We start from the raw sequence: 19,778 nt of genomic DNA, 5'->3' as shown, positions 1-19,778 counted from the left end.
GATTAAATTTCATTCAGTGGAATAAGAGGAGTTGCAGATAAGAGATGGATACCCCAAAGTGTAACAGACGGACGGACGGACAATGATTAAACTTTGAGAAGTTCTCTAGGTCAACATTAAAGGTCATGATCGTGAGATTAAAAACCATTGTTCACCCAAAAAAGGCTTTGTAACAAGAATTAAATAAAAAATCCTAGATTTTAAAAAGTTATCACCCACAAGGAAAATTTTATAGAGAAGGTAAAAATTTAAGGTCGATGTCACGAGGTCAAACATCATAGCATATTTGGAAAAGCATTTTCACATATAATACACTTGTTAAATATGAACACCTTTTTTTCCTCACACCAATGTCAACATTTTTGAAGGTCAACCTTCAAGGCAAGGTCACTGGGTCAAATATCATTAGTGTATTTCAAAAAGGTCTTGTCATAGGTACTGTATACTATATATGAACCTTAAAGTCCTTTTCTCATTCAAAACTTGTAATCAAGGTTAAAGTTTTTACTGACAGACAGCTAAACTGACAGCTAGACAGACGAATGAGATTTAATGTCCCCTCACTTTCGCAAAGATTGTTGATAAACAGAGGAGCCGTGATGCATATTTTATTGATTGGTCCTGAATGCGAATAAGCAATCGGGCAAAAAAGATTTTTCAAGAACAGTTCCTGATAGATAAGACATGCACATGCAGAGGCAAATTGATAGCCATTAAACTGATTACTACATGTATTTCAAAATACACGCACCTTTCTGTTATATGGACTAAATACCGGTAGATCATCTACTTCATATGATATTGAAGTGCAACACTGCTTACTTTGGGGAAAATTTGCTAGAGCCAACTCCTGCGTTTTTAGCCTTACATAAGTGGTAGACCAAAAATAACTTGTCATTAAAAGAACACCTCGTGCAAAACAGAACATACAGGAAAAAACCAGAAACAATAAACTGTCAGAAACAATTAAGTGTACGGTGTTAAAGGCGTTCATTAATATGCATGCTTCTGAATTCAGTGGAAAGACGTTGTAAATATGATTAACCTGGAATGTTCAGACAACTGTAAACTCCTCTGTTGTTCGGTCAGAGGTTGGTGTCTTATATTGTCGGTTTAGCTTGTCGTTCACAATGTCATTTTTTAAATTTCCATTAATTTAGCTAGATACAAGTATTCTATGGTGGTCCCTATGACAGACATGCAATACTGATATCGAAGCCTCGTTCAAAATATTTATGCATTAGCATGTTAGACTGGCCAAATTTGAAACTTACGGGAATGTAGATTGTAGTTCTAGCGAAGAACTAGTCGTATTCCTAAGATTAAATAATGTTTTTCATTGTTGTTTAATTTCCTAAGCACATAACTATACTTTTCCTTGTTTTGATCTGAAGTTTCACAATATGGTGCTATGGTTCAACCCTGGGGGTTTCCGAATCCTTACTATATGGATATACATGCATTATTTTCTCAATTTACGCCAACTCTAACATAGGTCTATATTTGATTGATTAATTGATTGTATACTATTTAATGTCCCTCTCCAGAATATTTCATTGATATGGAGACGTCACCATTGCCGGTGAAGGGCTGCAAATTTAGGCCTATGCTCGGCACTTACGGCCTTTGAGCAGGGAGGGATCTGTAATGCCACACCTGCTGTAACACGGGGCCTCGGTTTATACGGTTCATCTGAAGGACCGCCCCTTTTAAAGTTCGCCTTTTACGACAAGCAATGGGGTAATAAAATCAATATTTATGGACCTGGTTTTGTTAAAAAAAGTAATATAACCCGGATCCCCAACGTGATAAGTCAGGCTACATGTATTTGAAACGAATAAAAATAAAATAAATCCACATAACTTGGAAATGTTCGCAAAATAATTGCATTTCCCCAAGTCTTAAATGCGCTTGCGCACACATCCTCTCCGCTCGACGATTTTGATCACCCACCCGCCTTTTGCAACAAGCCATCGCTGGCAACTTCTGTTTACCCTCCAGGGTTGTCAGCACATATAGCTGTGTTCTGCAAACCGTAGGCGCCAAATGCCATATTGAGGATTATACTTACTCATTTTTGCAATAATACTTGATCATTGTCCATTGTTTTCATAGCATTGTTTCATTATGTAATGACCCTATCTTAAACAAAATAAAGCCATGACAGATACTGCCATTCTGAATTGCTTATTCTTTCGAGATAATTGTTATAAATATATTTTGGTTCCTGGGAAGAGTCTTAAAAATTGTATCTTAGAGCTCTAAATCTTAAATTGTCCAATGTAAAACTTTAAAAAAATTGCGGATGAAAGATATGGAGATATATTCAAAATAGGAGCAGAGCAAACACGGCTCTCCAAAACATCAGAGGTGGGATCAGGTGCCATGGAGGAGTGAACATCCCTTACCGACCGGTCACACCCGCCGTGTGCTCCTTGTCATGAATGGGATATAACGGAAAAATCTTGTGTGTAAATCACAGCCACTTGTTTCGGAAATAAATTTTTAACCCTTAGTATAATAATAACGTGTTATTATTATACTATGGGCTAAAAATTTATTTCCGAAACAAGTGCCTGTGGTGTAAATAATGGGCTAACATAGTATGAAAAACGTCAGTCAGCATTTGACTCAATGATAAATTGAAATTTGCTGACAAGATCATTGCATTGGCCATAGAACTTACGAAATAATGACTTTCATCGAAACTACTGATATTCCTGTTTCATGAACTTGCTTGTCAATAATTTACCTTGTTTTAGAAATTGTTCATACGCATAGCATGCTCTTGCAAGCGTGTCGAACCAACTGATATGAATAACTCCGTAGGTGATGAAGGTATTATATATAATATTGCTGCATGAGTAAGGGAAGTTGACGATTAAAAAGTTAAAGTAATCCCGTTTATCATAGACGTTGGTTGTTAGATAACCATTTTTTTTCAAGTAAAATATCCAAGTATGAAACAGATGTTTCAGACTCGCTCACCAGGATATATCGTATCGACATAAGAATGGAAATTACCATTGTTTATTGACAACATGTAGTCGATATATCTAAATGTCGAGTTGAAGGCCACAGCAAGTGTTTCTTCTTTTCACGCATAAGATTTTGGAGAAATTCTGCTTCATACGAATACATACGAGGGGTTATCAAAAAGTTCGTGGACTAGCGTCATAAAATTAAAACCGCTTAAGGCACATTATTGAATTTTAAAATATTTAGTTAGCATTATCTTTTCTATCTATAGAATAAACCATGAATCATAAATTTTAATTTTAAATAAATAAGTAAAGTTTTTGTAAGCAATGGTATGTCCAGGCGGCGCAACCTCGTACACGACCTTTTTGCGACCTATGTGTAACTAAGAAAAACTCTTTTGATATGATCATTTGACATCCAAAATTCCCGTTAATACAGATTTGTGTCGGGACACAATTGTTCCATAAAATATAAAATTTTCACTTCATTCTGAAAGTTCTATGAAATGTTATGGTAAATTTTACACGGAATGTCCAAACAAATGAGGCCTTGAAAATGACGTCAAAAGGGGGGAGGGGTTTCCGTTTCCAACATTCTATAAAGTATTGCCCCTGAAAAAACTGGTATAGACTTAAAATACGTTGAAACTTGCTACAGAGAAATAATATGCATCCAGAGTTCTTGTCTTTAATGTCAAAATATATTCAAAGAGAAAAGGGATACACAGCTAATGTCGATTTGCAGTCAAGGTGTGAAAAATCAATCACGTCAAAAAATGACGTTAATCATGTGTTGTAGATATTAAACTCCCAAAAGCAAAATATGCCGGCAAAATCAAATTCGGATCTTTCCCAGTGTATTAATCCATTTAGAATATTATATTCATTGAAATCCACTGTTCATGACATTGTAAAGTCATACAAACAAGGCAGGTTTAAGTCCTTACTTAGCTCCAGGGAATCTCATCAAAAAAGTGTATGAAGTAGAAGAAGCGGACATTGAAAAAACCAATGACGTTATCGGACGTCATGAAAATAAACGACGACAGCGCCGGGTGATCATATAATGTCGTTTTCATTTTACAATAATTTGGCAAATAATGAACGTATCGGGCTAAATTTTTCAACATGTCTTTATTTTTTTCTTGTTTTATGTTCCATATAAATTTTGAAAGCACAGACTGCATAGTACTAATTTTATAGCCTCAGTCCACGAACTTTTTGATAACCCCTCGTAAAGAGGTCTGCTGATATAGGGGCGCAACTGGTACCCATGGGAATTCAAATAGATTGTTGGAAGACCTGGTCTGCAAAAACAACATAGATATTGTCAATTAGAAACTCGAGCATCATGTCAACTTCAGTATCCTTGTGTGTGTACTATCAGAACGTAGAGTATGCTCTTGCGCATACCAAATCAGCTGAGAGACATTAAACCAGTATGTAGGTAATGAAGGTATATTGCTGCTTAAGTAAGGAAAGTTGAAGATTGAAAATTTACAGTCATCACGTTTATCATAAAGCTTGGTTGTTAGACTTCCATTAACGACATTTTCAATGAAAATTAAAATTCCAAATATGAAACAGATGCGTCAGACTCTGTCGATCCGTGGCGCATGATCCAAATAGAGATATGTCCCTATATACCGGGAGTATTCCAATATAAAGTTTGATAGTTTGACCTTGGTGTAGTCCCTTTCCTCCCTTGAGGGTCATGATTTGAACAATTTAGACTTCCTTGCAAAAGGTGTCAATTTGTCATCATTATCTTTCTCTGCCGTCCAAAAATGACACAAACGTATCAGACTCTGTGGTGTATTTTATGTCCAGTAGGAAATATCCAGTCAACATAAGAATGGAAATTAATCAATTGTTAAGATTTTGTCGACATTTAAAGCTGACAAAAGATTTTACAGAAATTCATCATTAGAAATTTTTATGTTCTAAGTTTTGATTTTATTTAATGGGAATAAAAATTGTCATGTTTTAAAATTTTGTTTTCACTCCCACCAGAACATGACAGAAAGGATACTATGGGTATTACAGAATTAATCTCAGTTCCTCTAAAATAAGTTACAGTACAAGTAAAAACACGAGCCAAAAAATCTGCAGTTGTATTCTGCAACTGTAATCTGTATTTTCAGCAGGGATCAGTACATATCATCTTGTTGTCTAATTCATCCCCTTTTCACATCTGAATTATTGAAAACAGAAGCATACGAGGGACGTTCAATAAATAATGCCATCAGCTCGATAACATACAGCATAGAAATCATATGCCATTAGGATTGACTTTCTCAAATCATTGAATCTTTAATAATTTGATAACAATTTATTTGACCACTTTTCATCCCATAGTTCAGTTGTGAGAAGCTGGAAAACAAGGGCTATTCGAGACACATTTAAAATGAATAGTCAAGAATCAGTTAACGAGAGTGAAATTAAACGCTCCATTAAAGCTGCTTATGGCATGTCAAACGTTGCAATATTTGATAATCTTGTGATGTATATTCAAAATCTTGTGATGTATGTTCGAAATCTTGTGATGTATATTCAAAATCTTGTGATGTATATTCAAAATCTTGTGATGTGTGTTCGAAATCTTGTGATGTATATTCAAAATCTTGTGATGTATGTTCGAAATCTTGTGATGTATATTCAAAATCTTGTGATGTATGTTCAAAATCTTGTGATGTATATTCAATATCTTGTGATGTATATTCTAAAACTTGTGATGTATATTCTATAATCTTGTGATGTATGTTCGAAATCTTGTGATGCATATTCTATAATCTTGTGATGTATATTCAATATCTTGTGATGTATGTTCAAAATCTTGTGATGTATATTCAATATCTTGTGATGTATATTCGAAATCTTGTGATGTATATTCTATAATCTTGTGATGTATGTTCGAAATCTTGTGATGTATATTCGAAATCTTGTGATGTATATTCAATATCTTGTGATGTATGTTCAAAATCTTGTGATGTATATTCAATATCTTGTGATGTATATTCGAAATCTTGTGATGTATATTCTATAATCTTGTGATGTATGTTCGAAATCTTGTGATGTATATTCGAAATCTTGTGATGTATGTTCAAAATCTTGTGATGTATATTTAATATCTTGTGATGTATATTCGAAATCTTGTGATGTATATTCTATAATCTTGTGATGTATGTTCGAAAACTTGTGATGTATATTCTCTGTGATGTATATTCAATATCTTGTGATGTATGTTCAAAATCTTGTGATGTATATTCAATATCTTGTGATGTATATTCGAAATCTTGTGATGTATATTCTATAATCTTGTGATGTATGTTCGAAATCTTGTGATGTATATTCGAAATCTTGTGATGTATGTTCGATAATCTTGTGATGTATGTTCGAAATCTTGTGATGTATATTCAATATCTTGTGATGTATATTCGAAATCTTGTGATGTATATTCTATAATCTTGTGATGTATGTTCGAAATCTTGTGATGTATATTCGAAATCTTGTGATGTATGTTCGATAATCTTGTGATGTATATTCGAAATCTTGTGATGTGTGTTCTACAATTCAGTGATGCGTGGCTGGACCGGGAATCGAACCCGGGACCCCTATATCACTAGTCAGGTGCTCTACCTACTGAGCTATCCAGGCCGATATCCACGGCCCTAACCATTACACGTGCAATAAAATTGCATGACGCAACAGAAAAGTAAGGATAATTTTCATTGGTTAGAAATAACGAAAGTAGCCGGAGCGGTCGTAATGCACACATTGACACAACTTCGCAAGCATGAAATTGGCGAATTCAACCTAAAGTCAAAATTATAGGTAATAGAAAAATTGTTTTGGTATCAAGAAGCACTAAGTCAGTCATAACGTGAAAAGTGGGAATCAAGAACATTAATTTGATTTGTTTGAAGGTACATCAAAAACAATTTAGTGGCTTATTCAGTTATTGCTGGACTAAAGGATGTTTTATAATATTTTTACGTCCTCATATTGTAGTGATGTTGATTAATCGGTATGATTTATTCTATATTGGTGCTAGTTAGAATAATCTAACTGTGTCTCGGGACAAACTCTCACCACGCAGGGTTCGAAATTGCATGGCCCATTGCAGCTGCATTGACCATAGCACTAGTCCAGGGACGACTTTGCAATAAATAAATAAATAACACGACAAATTTTTAGGAGAAGGTGAATGTCAGGAAAAGATTAATTGCTATGCATCATTGAATATTGTCATTCACAAATTTGTCCAATTATTTTCATAGTAAATGTATTGAGCCGGGCTCATTTACAGGATAATGAACAAGGACTGTGGTGACAGTTTAAAATCACGTTCAGACGTTTAGAGAATATGTAATACACACAAAAATATCTCAATGGCATGTATAATATTAAATAGTTTTAAAAATAAAATAAAATATAGCTAGAAATTAACAGCGAAAAATATTTATCACGTATCGTTTTGGGGTAATCCGGTTTTATATACAAACAGAAGTAAATAAACACCGATGCAGCAAGATTAAGGTCAAACGTCTCTGCACTGATGTGTCCTCAGCGGTGAGATTTGCATCAAGTCATTAATGATGTTCCCTGCATTTGTGTTAGCCAGATAGTACAACCTTTATTTATAGAATCAATCTAATTCAAATTAGATGTTAGATCCGCTTGCATACTCGCTACACTAACATCTAACAACATCCCGTTGAGGGTCACGTCAGAGGTCAAATTCTATCAATTAATCAAATCGCAGCTGGCAAAATCATCATATATTGTTGAAGCAAATAAATCTTGAGGCGTTCCGAATTTAACCTCTTACGTGACCCTCAATGGGATGACTTGTTAGATGTTAGTGTGTTGAGTATGCGAGCCGATCTAACATCTAATTTTAATTATATTGTTTATAGAATATGATGCAGACAGGGATACCTGGTGAAAACCTTTCGCACCCGTTGAATTACTTTGTAAAATATTAGTCAAAGGAGCCAGGAAAAAATATTAAACAATTTAATATTATGATAAAAATATTCAATTTACTATTTCTTAAGGTGATTTTGTTTTCTCAACAGCGGCTGGTCACGTACCATACTTTTACTCGTAAACTCAATTTGGCGGTGAAGAAGCAGCATTTTCTGTTGCTCACCGTCGCTATAGCTGAGCATTGCTCTACGAGCAATGTGCCCGGCTAAAAATCATAATATTTGTAATGATATATCATATTCTAGACTTGACATACAATAAACAATGATAAGAATTATTGTCGCATATCTGCAGTGATTTTCTTTGATCTTTCTGTGTAATTTATCCCATATCACATGTGTGATAATATACTTTCCAAACATGTTTCAAAGTTTTTACACTCTTTATCATACAGTTTTAAAGGACAGTTTTATGAGCTCATAAGTATATTAAATGGTTAATTTATCAAAACCTGCATTTAAAAATTCAGAAGTCTTAAGTTAAACCAAATTGTCCAGGGTATTCTTAGTAAGGTATGTCAAAGGTCATGGTTAAGTGACTTTGTAAGGCTGGTATTTTTTCTTTAGTTTTATGGCAATCAGTGCACATGGTAAATATCATAAAATTACCCCTTAAAGGTCTTATGCAAGGAGATAGCCAATCAAAATGAACAAATGTAGTTCTATGTATGATGTATATAGAGACAATAACATTTCTTTTTTCATGAACTTTACGTAGGTCTACAGTTTTAATGTTGGACTCATGCACTAGGAATATCAGAATTGTGCCACTGAATCAAAGGGAACCTTTTTTTTTTAGGTACGCATGATCGATGTAACTTCCTTGATGGTGTGTTGGCTGTTTGCCCATGTGTATTTCGGGGTATAGGTATGTTTAGTCTCAATTTTCTTTCTTAAAAGCTGCATAAGGGGTATATTTTTTCTGATCTCAAATTTTGTCTAAGCATTAATCTTTTTTCTCATTCATGAATTATCTGCTGAGAGTCTAGTTAATTAATTTATTTAATTAAAGCTATATAGTAACATATAGTGAAATTATTTCCTTGTGTGAGACCTAAAGAAAATCAGGTTACTCATTTTTATGACAATTTCTTTGATTTCAGGAGTAGCCTCCCCTTTTAAAGATCCAAAATGGTGATTTTACAGTGCGGCATGCAGTCTGTCATCAACGAAGAGTTTTGACACCTGTAATACCCATATTTCTACCATTCACCTCTGTAACCTTTGTTGAGTTCATCAGACTGGTAAGAAAAACAATATTGTTAATTGAAATAATTTTATCAAGATAAATAAAATAATTAATGAAAAAAAAATTACATGAACAGACTCCCTCATATAAGAAAATGTCACATTTTACACATTGCAATTATACATCATTTACATATCCACATTTTCCCCATTTACACATGCAGTTGAATAGATTTAGTGCTTAATAATACATAGCAACAATTATTACATGAATCCTAAGACAATTCACAAAATACATGAATGCATTAAACTGTGAAATACAGATTTCGTACATTTAATTAAAATGCACAACATCAGTACCCCCCCCCCCCTTCACAATCTAAAAACTTTCTTTTTAATTCAAAGTCACTAGGCAACACTAAAGATTTCCACTTATTGCTTTTCAGTCCAAGACAGGAAGTTGAGGAATAAAGTTGACAGGACATCCTGAACTAGCTGTCCTCGCTACCAGCTTATGAGGGAACCAGCTGCAGTGAACAAAGTACGTTACATCATAGGATAATAGGTAAGTCTCCGGAGTAGTGTTTGTAGCAATTCTCGTACTTGGTCCTGCATCGAAGATTCAGGACTATTGATATTTATCTCTGCATGGTTTGGTTCTTCCCAGAAACATGTTACTGGTGGTGGTCCCTATATTCTTCTGGCTTTTGTGGTGAGGAATGTTTCATTTCTAGCTCTTTTCTGATCACATTTTGTCTATCTAGCTGTTTGTCTGTCTGTCTGTCCATCTGTCTGTCTGTAAACTTTTCATATTTTCGACTTCTTCTCTAGAACCCATGGACCAATTTCAACCAAACTTGCCACAAAGCATCCTTGGGTGAAGGGGATTCAAGTTTGTTCAAATAAAGGGCCACACCCTCATTCAAGGGGAGATAATTGGGAATTAATGAAAATTTGATGGTATGTTTTAAAAATCTTGTTTTCAAGAACCACTGTGCCAGGAAAAATGAAACTTATGGAGAAACATCCTCAGGTAGTGTAGATTTAAATTTGTTCAAATCATGACCCCCGGGGGTAGGGCGGAGCCACAATGGCTGACCAAAGTTTAACATAAAAATATATAGGAAAATTCTTTAAAAATCTTCTTCTCAAGAATGACAAAGCCATAATTGATCCTATTTATATGGAAGCATCCTCAGGTAGTGTCAATTCAAGTTTGTTCAAATCATAACCCCTGGGGTAGGGCGGGGCCACAATGGAAGATCAAAGTTTTACATAGAAATATAAAGGAAAAATCTTTAAAAATCTTCTTCTCAAGAACAGCAAAACCCTGATTGATCATATTTATATGGAAGCATCCTTAGGTAGTTAGATTCAAGTTTGTTCAAATCATGTTCCCCGGGGGTAGGACGATGCCACAAAGGATGATCAAATTTTTATATAGAAATATATAGGAAAATTCTTTAAAAATAACCTTCTCAAGAAAAGCAAAGCCATGATTGGTCAAGGGACTACTTTTGGATTTAAACTTTTCAATAAAAAACCAATTTTTACTTTTTCCTAGCCACAGTGCTCAGGTGAGCGATGTGGCCCATAGGCCTCTTGGTTTTTTTTTTTTTTTAAAAAATGATCAATCATTAAATATAAATAAATCAGTTGTTAAAAAATTTGCTTCATATTTGAAGTGCTTTAAACCGAACCTTTGATGAAAGTGACCAGTGTTTTTTGCACCTTGGAAGGTTTATTGGTAAAATATAAGAAGGAAGTTATGATTTTGGTGTAACTATTGTTGTTATTTAAGTTTGATTTGATTTTTGTATTACGAGTATTATGAAACTGTTATTTTGTTACTGAACGATGGTTAATTTTAATTGTGAACAAATGTACAAAGATGAGGAGTATAATATAGTTGGCTATGTATATTGCCCAATTTTTGAACATATTATGTAATAAATATTAATAACAACCTTTGAATAATTGGAAAGACAATATTATAAATATGATAGCATTTTTGTACATGAGCATACATTTTTGAAAGGAAAAATAAATTATTCAATTGCATTAAAAAAAATATTTTGTTTCATATTCTTGCGAATTATCAGATCATTCTTCTATTATTTAAATACTCTGTCATTATGAAACCTTGTTAATAATTAAGTAAATATTAATTGTACATTTGCACCAATTTTTACATGTTTGTGCAAAATTATATACAGGAACAATTCTGAAACAAATATATGCAAGTGAGTTGTAAATTTGATATGTAATGCATACATTACAAAAACCCATGACAGTGTTCACTAAAATGAAATGTATGGACTCTTATATAAATACTTGGTATATGTGATATGGATATTATGGATGATATTTTTGAGAATGACACAAGTAATGAAATTTTTCAGCATTGAATTGGATTCTTGAACCAGAGCCATGTGAACCTGGTCCACCTGTACCTCTCATTGAAGACCTATTAACATCACCAGAGTATGTTCATTCTGATACCCCTATGGTATGGTTACAGAATGCATTATCCCTGAATCCATTAAAAGAGCTGCATTGGCAACGAAACAACCCAATGTGGTCGATTGTAAGGAAATATAGCATATCAGCTTCCAACTTTGGTGCAGTTCTCAGTTCTAAGCAAAGGCGGTAAGACGTGTGATTAAATTTTTGCGAAAAAGACTTTTAAAATTACAGTCAAACTTTGTTATCTCAAACCCATTATCTCATATTTCATGGATATGTCACAGTAATTTTGAAGTCCAAACCATTTATAAAAGACTGGGACATTTTATTCTTGATAACTATTTATGTGTTATTCTTGAATCCACGGATATTTCCAACATTTTTCTTGGTCTCATTGAGTTTGAGATAATGAGGTTCGACTGTAATGACTAGATATTTGTACATAAAGATGCAGGAAATATAAGATTAATAACCAAAAATCATATTTTCTTCTCCAGATTGACATTGTCACTGAAGAAACAGCTGATGTCGGCTTACAATCTGGAGTCCATCAAGGCTGTTGCATGGGGTATCACTCATGAAGATGATGCTTTGAGAAAGTATGAAAAGGACTTAGATGCAGCTGTAGAGCAGTCAGGTATACAGCACAAAATAATATTCCTTCAATCTCTGACATGTTAACATTCATTGTGTCAAAACAAATAACAGGACTTATCCTGGTGACAAACAGAAATCAATTACTGAAGTCTAATTGTAAAAAAAAACTAGAAATATGTCCATAGGACATGAATGCCCCGCCGAGGATATATTAGTAAAGCAACATGAAATTTGTACATGTATAAAATTTGATCAGTTTGGTTCAGGCAGGGCTTATAGTTAGTTGGGAATAAAAATGTAGGTCCAGCATCCAAAGCAAGTCTGGTAGTGTCCATCCCTAGATGCATCATCCACGCAAGTTTGGTTCAGGTAGGGTTTATAGTTACTTGGGAATGAAAATATAGGTCAGATCCAGCATCCCAAGCAAGTCTGGTAGTGTCCATCCCTAGCTGCTTCATCCATGCAAGTTTGGTTTAGGTAGGGCTTATAGTTACTTGGGAATGAAAATGTAAGTCAGATCCAGCATCGAAGCAAGTCCGGTAGTGTCCATCCCTAGATGCATCATCCATGCAAGTTTGGTCTAAGTAGGGCTGATAGTTCCTTAGGAATAAATCTGCTCCAAAAACTTCAACCTGGTCACTCATCTGGAAAATGTAGGTCAGATCCAGCATCCGAAGCAAGTCTGGTAGTGTCCATCCTTAGATGCATCATCCAAGCAAGTTTGGTCTAAGTAGGGCTTATAGTTCCTTAAGAATGGACCTGCTCCAAAAACTTTAATTTGGTCACTCATCTGGAAAATGTAGGTCAGATCCAGCATCCGAAGCATGTCCGGTAGTGTTCATCTCTAGATGCATCATCTATGCAAGTTTGTATCAACATGTAAAGTTTGATAACACCATCTTGAATGGTATGTTTAAAACTGAGCTAAACACTATTTAAGAAAAGTCAGGTCAAGGTCAAAAAATGTTAATGCAGTTGCATAGCTCTCATCAATATCTATCAGCATATGAAGTTTGATGAAAATATCTTGGATAGTTTCTTTGAAACTTAGCTTTGAACAGAGCTAAACACAAAGTGGGACGGAAGGACAGAAGGACGGAAGACGGACATGACAAACACTATATGCCCCGGCCATATTCATGGCGGGGCATAAATATTCAGTTACCAACATATTCCAGAAAATTTGCTTTTTGAAGTGGAAGGATTATAAAAGCTCTACTTAGACTTTGTTTGCATTACAAAATCAATTGTATTATGGTTTGTTTGCATTCAGTAGTATTATAATTTTTTCTGAAAAGGATATGGTTGCATGAATCCGGAGTGTTGGGAGCTTCACCTGATGGCTTAGTTGTTCGACCACCAACATGCAGTGTATTTTATCAAACTCCAGAAGCCAAAGACGCCATTCCTAATATTGTAGAGGTGAAGTGTCCATATACAGCATCGTCTTCAACAGTAGCAGATGGGGCACAAAATTTGAAGGATTTTTCATAGGTAAATAACATTAAAAATCTGTATTGTCTAGTACTTTGAAATTAAAAATCTTGGTGAGTAAATGATTTCAAAACATGTATTAATTTACAAGTGCAGCTGTTCAATATGGTATGAAGATATTGAAAAAGGAGGGGATATGTACTGGTATAACACAACTTAAGTGTTTTTTGATTTTTTTTTTTTAGATCTTAAACAAGATACCCTGTGCCTGAAAACCAGTCACCCATACTATCATCAAATTCAAGGCCAGCTACACATATGTAACAAAACATTCTGCGACTTAATTGTGTGGACAAGAGTAGACTGCATTGTGATTAGAATAGTAAAAGACATTGAATGGACAGCAAATGTTCCAAAGCTGATAGATTTCTACATTAACATTTTCATTCCAGCACTGATGGAAAACTGAGTTCTGGTTTGAACTTCTTGACACTTAGTTTTGTACCTCTAGAATTTTCTAACAATGGAAAATGGGTAATCGTGTTAATTGTGTTGAATGTTCCTAAGTCTCATAAATGTATGATATGATATGTCACAATCCATCATAAAACTTCTGGCTTATAAGACTATTTTAAATAGCAATGATGATTAATAAAATCTATGTACTACATAAAAAAAGAATATCAAAATTTAGAATCATTTTATTAATGAATTGAAGATGTTATTCTCAAAGTGAAAATGTAACATTTTGGTCTTTCTTAATAGATAAATTGTTGAAAACATGAATTTGTTGAGTTGTGCTTTAAAGGTAAATGTACTTTAAACTAGAGATTTAAAATTATAAGTAAACCCTCTTCCAAATTATATTGTCAAATGAAGAATGGAATTGCCAAACATTCTTGTAATAAATCCATGCTAACAAAAGGGATTTTCATTTTCTGAAGTATATGTATTACAACATACTACAAAGTTAACAAATATAACCATTGACATTGATAACAAATCAAAGTTTGCTTATCCCTTGCACTTTGGTATGAATATCTTCACTGTTTAGTGTATACTGTCACACGCCAATGCAAATTTATAATAAGTACATGTATCTTTAAGTAATTTCTTTCAAAAGTGGAGCTTGCAAGTTTACAAGACAAGAACAGAGTTGAAATATTTTTGTTGAGATTGGTCTGTAAGTAGATGGTATGTGACGGAGAATCTCGTAATTCTTTATCCTCTCGTTGGCTCTTTCCACATGAATAAGTGCTTTAGCAATCTTGTAACACAGTGCTGCTTCTTGTATGGTAAACTGGCCTCGTGTCGATAAAAGAGCTTTTATAATTAAGCAGACACCCTGGGGCAACTGGTCATGAATGGTGAAACCTTTGACCACCAAAATAAGGTCTCCAGCTTTGAACTTTCGTAAAACTTGGCTGTGACGTACAATAGCTACATCAGAAGTAGAACCTGGGTACAGCATGGAGCAAAATGTAAGTGCACCATTTGGAGGCACGCAAGTTACTGCTTTAAAAGTATGGCAACTTTTGTACATACTGTAGGCCATGGCCTGATTATCCATATGTGTTGGGATGTCCTGGATTGTTTCAATTGCATCCATGGATGCTCTAGCAGAGGAAAAATCCTCAAAAGATTTTGGCAGAGACCCTGAAAAAAAGTTGGAAACAAATTAATTTGATTATTTGTAATTGTGTAAAAAAATTGTGTTACAGTCAATCTTTCAAGAATACAATAAATTTAACTGCATTAAATTTTTGCAAGTCATTATGATAAATTTTAAAACAAACCTTTGCATTTAAGCTGACTTGGAAAACATTCTACGCTACATTCTACACTACGCCATCAGACAGCATCTTGTATAGGGAAAAGTCCACTAATTATTTTCCCATAGAACTCCATACAAACCTTAGGCCTTCTCAGTACTTTACTATGACAATTTCAGAAAAATCTTTAGCATCATTTCAAACTTTGTTCTAAGCCCTAACAAAAAATACTGAAAAAAATACATGGTCCCATGGCGTTTATAGGTCAAAATTGCAGTTATTTTCAACTTTTAGAGATTCGCAGTAAAGAACATAAAAACATAAAAAAACGCGGCATAAAAAATCAACCCCCACTCCTAAAATCTTCCCTGGCATTTCTATAGTTTCTGTAATATTCCCTCATCCCATCATTTATTTCAAAGGTCATTAATTTTACTTTAAAATGAAAACAATTAAATACCTGATTTCAGCCAATGGCGTAACGCCTACCCATTCAGTATTCGGTTTAATGTTCCATAACAAACAAAGCCATGTGTGCATCCGGGGATTTGGTGCTCTCATTCCTATTCTTACATACTTACCTGTCCCAGAATTAGTCAATTGTGGTAATTTCAAAGTCTATACACCTACCTGTGAACATGTATGAAATTTGAGTCCTGTGACTTCAGTGTATTGGATACTGTGACCATCTCAAATGATGACACCTTACTGCTACCAGCACAATTCAAAGGAGTGAATGACGTCTGGGCCGGTGATGATATTTGGATATATTGGTGACTGTAAGAAATAAAATATTTGTACAATGAATTGTTTTTGTGCTTTAATGTTAATAAAGTGATATTAAGTCAAAATTGAGTCAATAATTGATTGCGCCCATGTGAAAAGGGTCCTTATGGCAATTTTTATGCATTTTGAGTTTTTCATGGATTCTGATAGAGTAAGGTTAGAAGTTGTCAAATATGAATTCTTATGGTCCTACGTCAACTCTAAGTAGGTTTTTTCTTCATTTTTATCAAATATACTTTAACAGGTTGATAATGACGTCATGTTTTTCAACAACGTCAAACGTTTTCAGAGTGAACGTTAAATGATTTTTCTTCTGTAATTTTACTACGGTGATTAATAGTTGTATAATATTTAATATTTTTCCATGCACATTATTTTTATCTCATTGTCTCTTTTAATTATTAACAATTAATTAATAGCGAGCGCAGCGAGCGTCGCGAAGCGACGCTCGCGAAGCGAGCTCAATAGACTAACGTGTAAGAACAGAGGAAATTCGGATTGAAATCTGTACATACGTCAGCCAAATTTCTCTGTGCAACATTCCCAGAATTCCTGCACTACCCAATGTCCTTTGCGCAAATAAATCAAAAATAGTAAAAAAAATAAAGGAACATTGTTTCTTACCGAAATCTTAACGAAATGATTTTGCATTACCTTATTCAAAAAAATACCCCCATGCCACAACACCGGCTTTCACCTTGCCCTTCGGAAATGATAGAAATGACGTCACCGGAAACTTACGAATTTTGACGATATGCTAATTAAGTCATGTCGGTTGCTTCCGTGAAATAGATAAATAAATAAACAATAACGTAGAGCATAAAAAGCTTTCAGTTTGTAGAAATCTTTCAAAGAAACAAAAAATAACTCTGCAATGTTTTTCGACCGAAATTGTGCTAGATCTGTAGTTTAAAACAGACGGTCGGCCGTTTCCTTAAGCTCCGACGAGCTCCGTGACGTCATGTGACGTCAAAGCTAGTCGAGATGTCTCGTGCGACTTGATGTTTGAAGTGGCTGATCAATTTTTCAAGTGTTTTTATGGTACAACTGCGCTCGCCTCAACGGTCACGCCGTAAAACATATTAGTTATTTATATATTATGGATTCATCAGTGGAGTATAGTATTATGAGTGAGTGTTTGTTTTACATTTCACTTTTCTATGATACCAGGGGGAGACCTGAACAGCGGGCAACATCCATTCAATTTTGTTTTAACAATTATTTTCTCAAACAAAATATTTACTGGTAATCCATGCAAGAGTAATATGATAAGCCTGTAGAATTCATTTGAAAATTATTTTAATTTAAACATTGCTCTCGATAGGTCAAGATTTCAGCATAAACGACATATCTTTAGTTACCATATATGTGAAAATTAATTTTTTTAAAATTATATCTGGAACAACATTACGCTACCTAAATGCTACTGCGAAACTGCGAAGCGAAAATTTATTTGATTGTTCTTTCTTTCTAAATTTTATATAAAGACAGAAAAATTGTGAAGTGTGGTACATGTAACATGTAATTACGATACACAATAGACAGTAAAGAAAAAGGAAATTTGGTTGATTCACTGCATCTATAAGGTTGTCTGTATTGGATCAATAATGACACTGCTTTTTTGAAAATATAAAGGATACACGAAATCGTTTTCAGTCTAGTAGTAAAAATATTTTAATATTAACCAATCAAAAGATGGAAATTTTACAAACAAATGAAAAAGTTATAATCCGCTATCATTTACACAACAGATAAACCCAGGATTAACATTTGTAGGATTATGTGTATGTTGGTGAGGGGGGAGGGTTAAAAATCTAAATGGCAGAAACTTACAATTCTTATGAACACGAGTTAAAATAATTTTTTTTTTTTTACTTCAAAAGTTTTAGGTGCACCCAGTACCATTAACCCTACAATTTGCAGATTCACTTTTTTATTTAGATTTGAAATAATGCTGCCTATTATTCTTCATTTTTATATTTGTACCTTTAATTCTGAGCATTGCCATTTTCAAAATCGCACAGCGATCATAAACACTATGAGCCTGGAACTGAATTGCTATGAATTCAGTATTGTTAATCATGTATATAATGATACCCTAAAATTAAAAAAATCTGGTTTTATTTTATGAAATGGATGGTTTTAGAATCACACCCATAGAATTAAATTAAAGATGCCATTTACGGTTTATATGTATAGCTTTTGTTGGGGTAGGGGTGGGTGACCTTTCATTTTTTTTCCCCAACCTTACTTATACTAAAGGAATTGATAATTGAAAGTCTGGTTGGTCCCCCACTATTAGTGATGTACGGAAAACATAGTATAAAAATTGGTACTGAAAGTAGTTGACATTAAAAAAAAGTCTGCCTCTTCCCCCCTCTACTATTAGTGATGTCCGGAAAACGTAGTATAAAAATTGGTACTGAAAGTAGTTGACTTTGTGCAACATTAACCTTTTTTTTTTTGCTTGTCAACTTTTTCAGGGAAGTAAAAAAAATTCTCTGGCTGCCCCCCCCCCCTCTCAAAAACGATGCTACGTGCCTGGTGCCAGAAGCTTGGATATGCTAAGCCTTGTAAAGCCTACATGTTACGGAAATATATAAGGACACCCCCATCCCCTGCACTGCGACCAAAATAAAACGAAATGCAAGCATATTGCTGCGGTTTTATGTCATGTATTTTCAGCATTGAATTTTATTTTCTGTCAGCATTTACATGTAGAAATAAAACCCGACCCTGAACTTATAAGGATTTTTTATCAACCAAAACAAATAAAATCATATTTAAGCATATTGAATAATATTTATCCATAATTTGATGGCAGGTTAAACAATATATTATTCCACAATGCAATGAGATTATCAGTTCAGTGATGATTGAGTTTTTAGCTTGATAATTGATCTGTTAAGAGACAATCAATGCTGATCGAGCTTTTATGAAAGACAAAGTTCGTCATTGCTTAAGGAATTAATTTGCAGATAATGCTTAAACCATTTGAACTCCGTGTGAAAAAAAAACAACAACACATAAGTACCAAAGAGTTACATGTATATTAAATTTGGAGATCTTAAAAATAAATAGCTATACATGTATATATAGTTTAGAGAACAAAAATGAAATTTTCTTTCCTTTAATATTTCATTTGTTTTGAAAACTCATCTTTTTCAATAGAGTTTCACATTTCTCAATATTAGATAAATAGAATCAATATAAATATTTTTATCTAACCCCTCCCTCTCTCTCTCTTTCTCATCAGATTTACTTGGCCAGCTCTATTTAAGTTAGAACATTAAGAAAATTTTTTTTTTCATTTGGATGTTTTTGCTTGTTTTAATTTCTCTAAATTGAAGTGTCTTTGTGCAACACGAATATATAAGACAAAACAACATTTTTAAAGTTTAATTTATTTAATCATGATTATAAGGTAGACGCTTTACATTTTTATTATTTTTTGAAAAATGAAATTCGTCATGAAATTATTTATGCAAAAAAATAGCTATAGATAAGAGATCTGAAAAAAAGTCTGTTCAATTTTGCAATTTTCCTTTTTTTTTCTTTGTTTT

General features: G+C 33.8%; 2 protein-coding genes and 1 long non-coding RNA gene across 3 annotated transcripts in view; 2 read left to right on the top strand and 1 right to left on the bottom strand.

Moving 5' to 3' along the window:
• Nucleotides 1–6,705: 6,705 nt before the first annotated feature.
• LOC134267675 (uncharacterized) lies at nucleotides 6,706–9,654 on the top strand. Its single transcript, XR_009992206.1, has 4 exons — nucleotides 6,706–6,815; nucleotides 8,772–8,840; nucleotides 9,076–9,216; nucleotides 9,607–9,654. It is a non-coding gene; the product is annotated as an uncharacterized LOC134267675 (long non-coding RNA).
• Nucleotides 9,655–9,661: 7 nt separating this feature from the next.
• LOC134267674 (uncharacterized) lies at nucleotides 9,662–14,443 on the top strand. The gene is made up of 5 exons (XM_062749888.1): nucleotides 9,662–9,725; nucleotides 11,563–11,809; nucleotides 12,124–12,263; nucleotides 13,522–13,717; nucleotides 13,903–14,443. The coding sequence occupies exons 2-4, from the start codon at nucleotides 11,667–11,669 to the stop codon at nucleotides 13,569–13,571; spliced, it is 333 nt and encodes a 110-aa protein (XP_062605872.1). The 5' UTR covers nucleotides 9,662–9,725; nucleotides 11,563–11,666; the 3' UTR covers nucleotides 13,572–13,717; nucleotides 13,903–14,443.
• Nucleotides 14,343–19,778, bottom strand: part of LOC134267673 (uncharacterized) — an 11,329-nt gene continuing 5,893 nt past the window's right edge. Inside the window, exons 6-7 of the mRNA XM_062749887.1 lie at nucleotides 16,060–16,206; nucleotides 14,343–15,313 (exon numbers count right to left, since the gene is read on the bottom strand). Coding sequence (XP_062605871.1) covers nucleotides 15,292–15,313; nucleotides 16,060–16,206 — 169 coding nt within the window. The 3' untranslated portion in view covers nucleotides 14,343–15,291. The remainder of the gene's footprint in view (nucleotides 15,314–16,059; nucleotides 16,207–19,778) is intronic.

This window comes from Saccostrea cucullata, unplaced genomic scaffold, assembly GCF_032062105.1.
Source record: "Saccostrea cucullata isolate Sc308-1 unplaced genomic scaffold, CSIRO_AGI_Scuc_v1 ctg2518, whole genome shotgun sequence".
In the NCBI taxonomy this organism is placed as follows: Eukaryota; Metazoa; Mollusca; class Bivalvia; order Ostreida; family Ostreidae; genus Saccostrea; species Saccostrea cuccullata.
The sequence above is the reverse complement of the archived record's forward strand: the minus strand, read 5'-3'. Positions and strand labels throughout refer to the sequence as shown.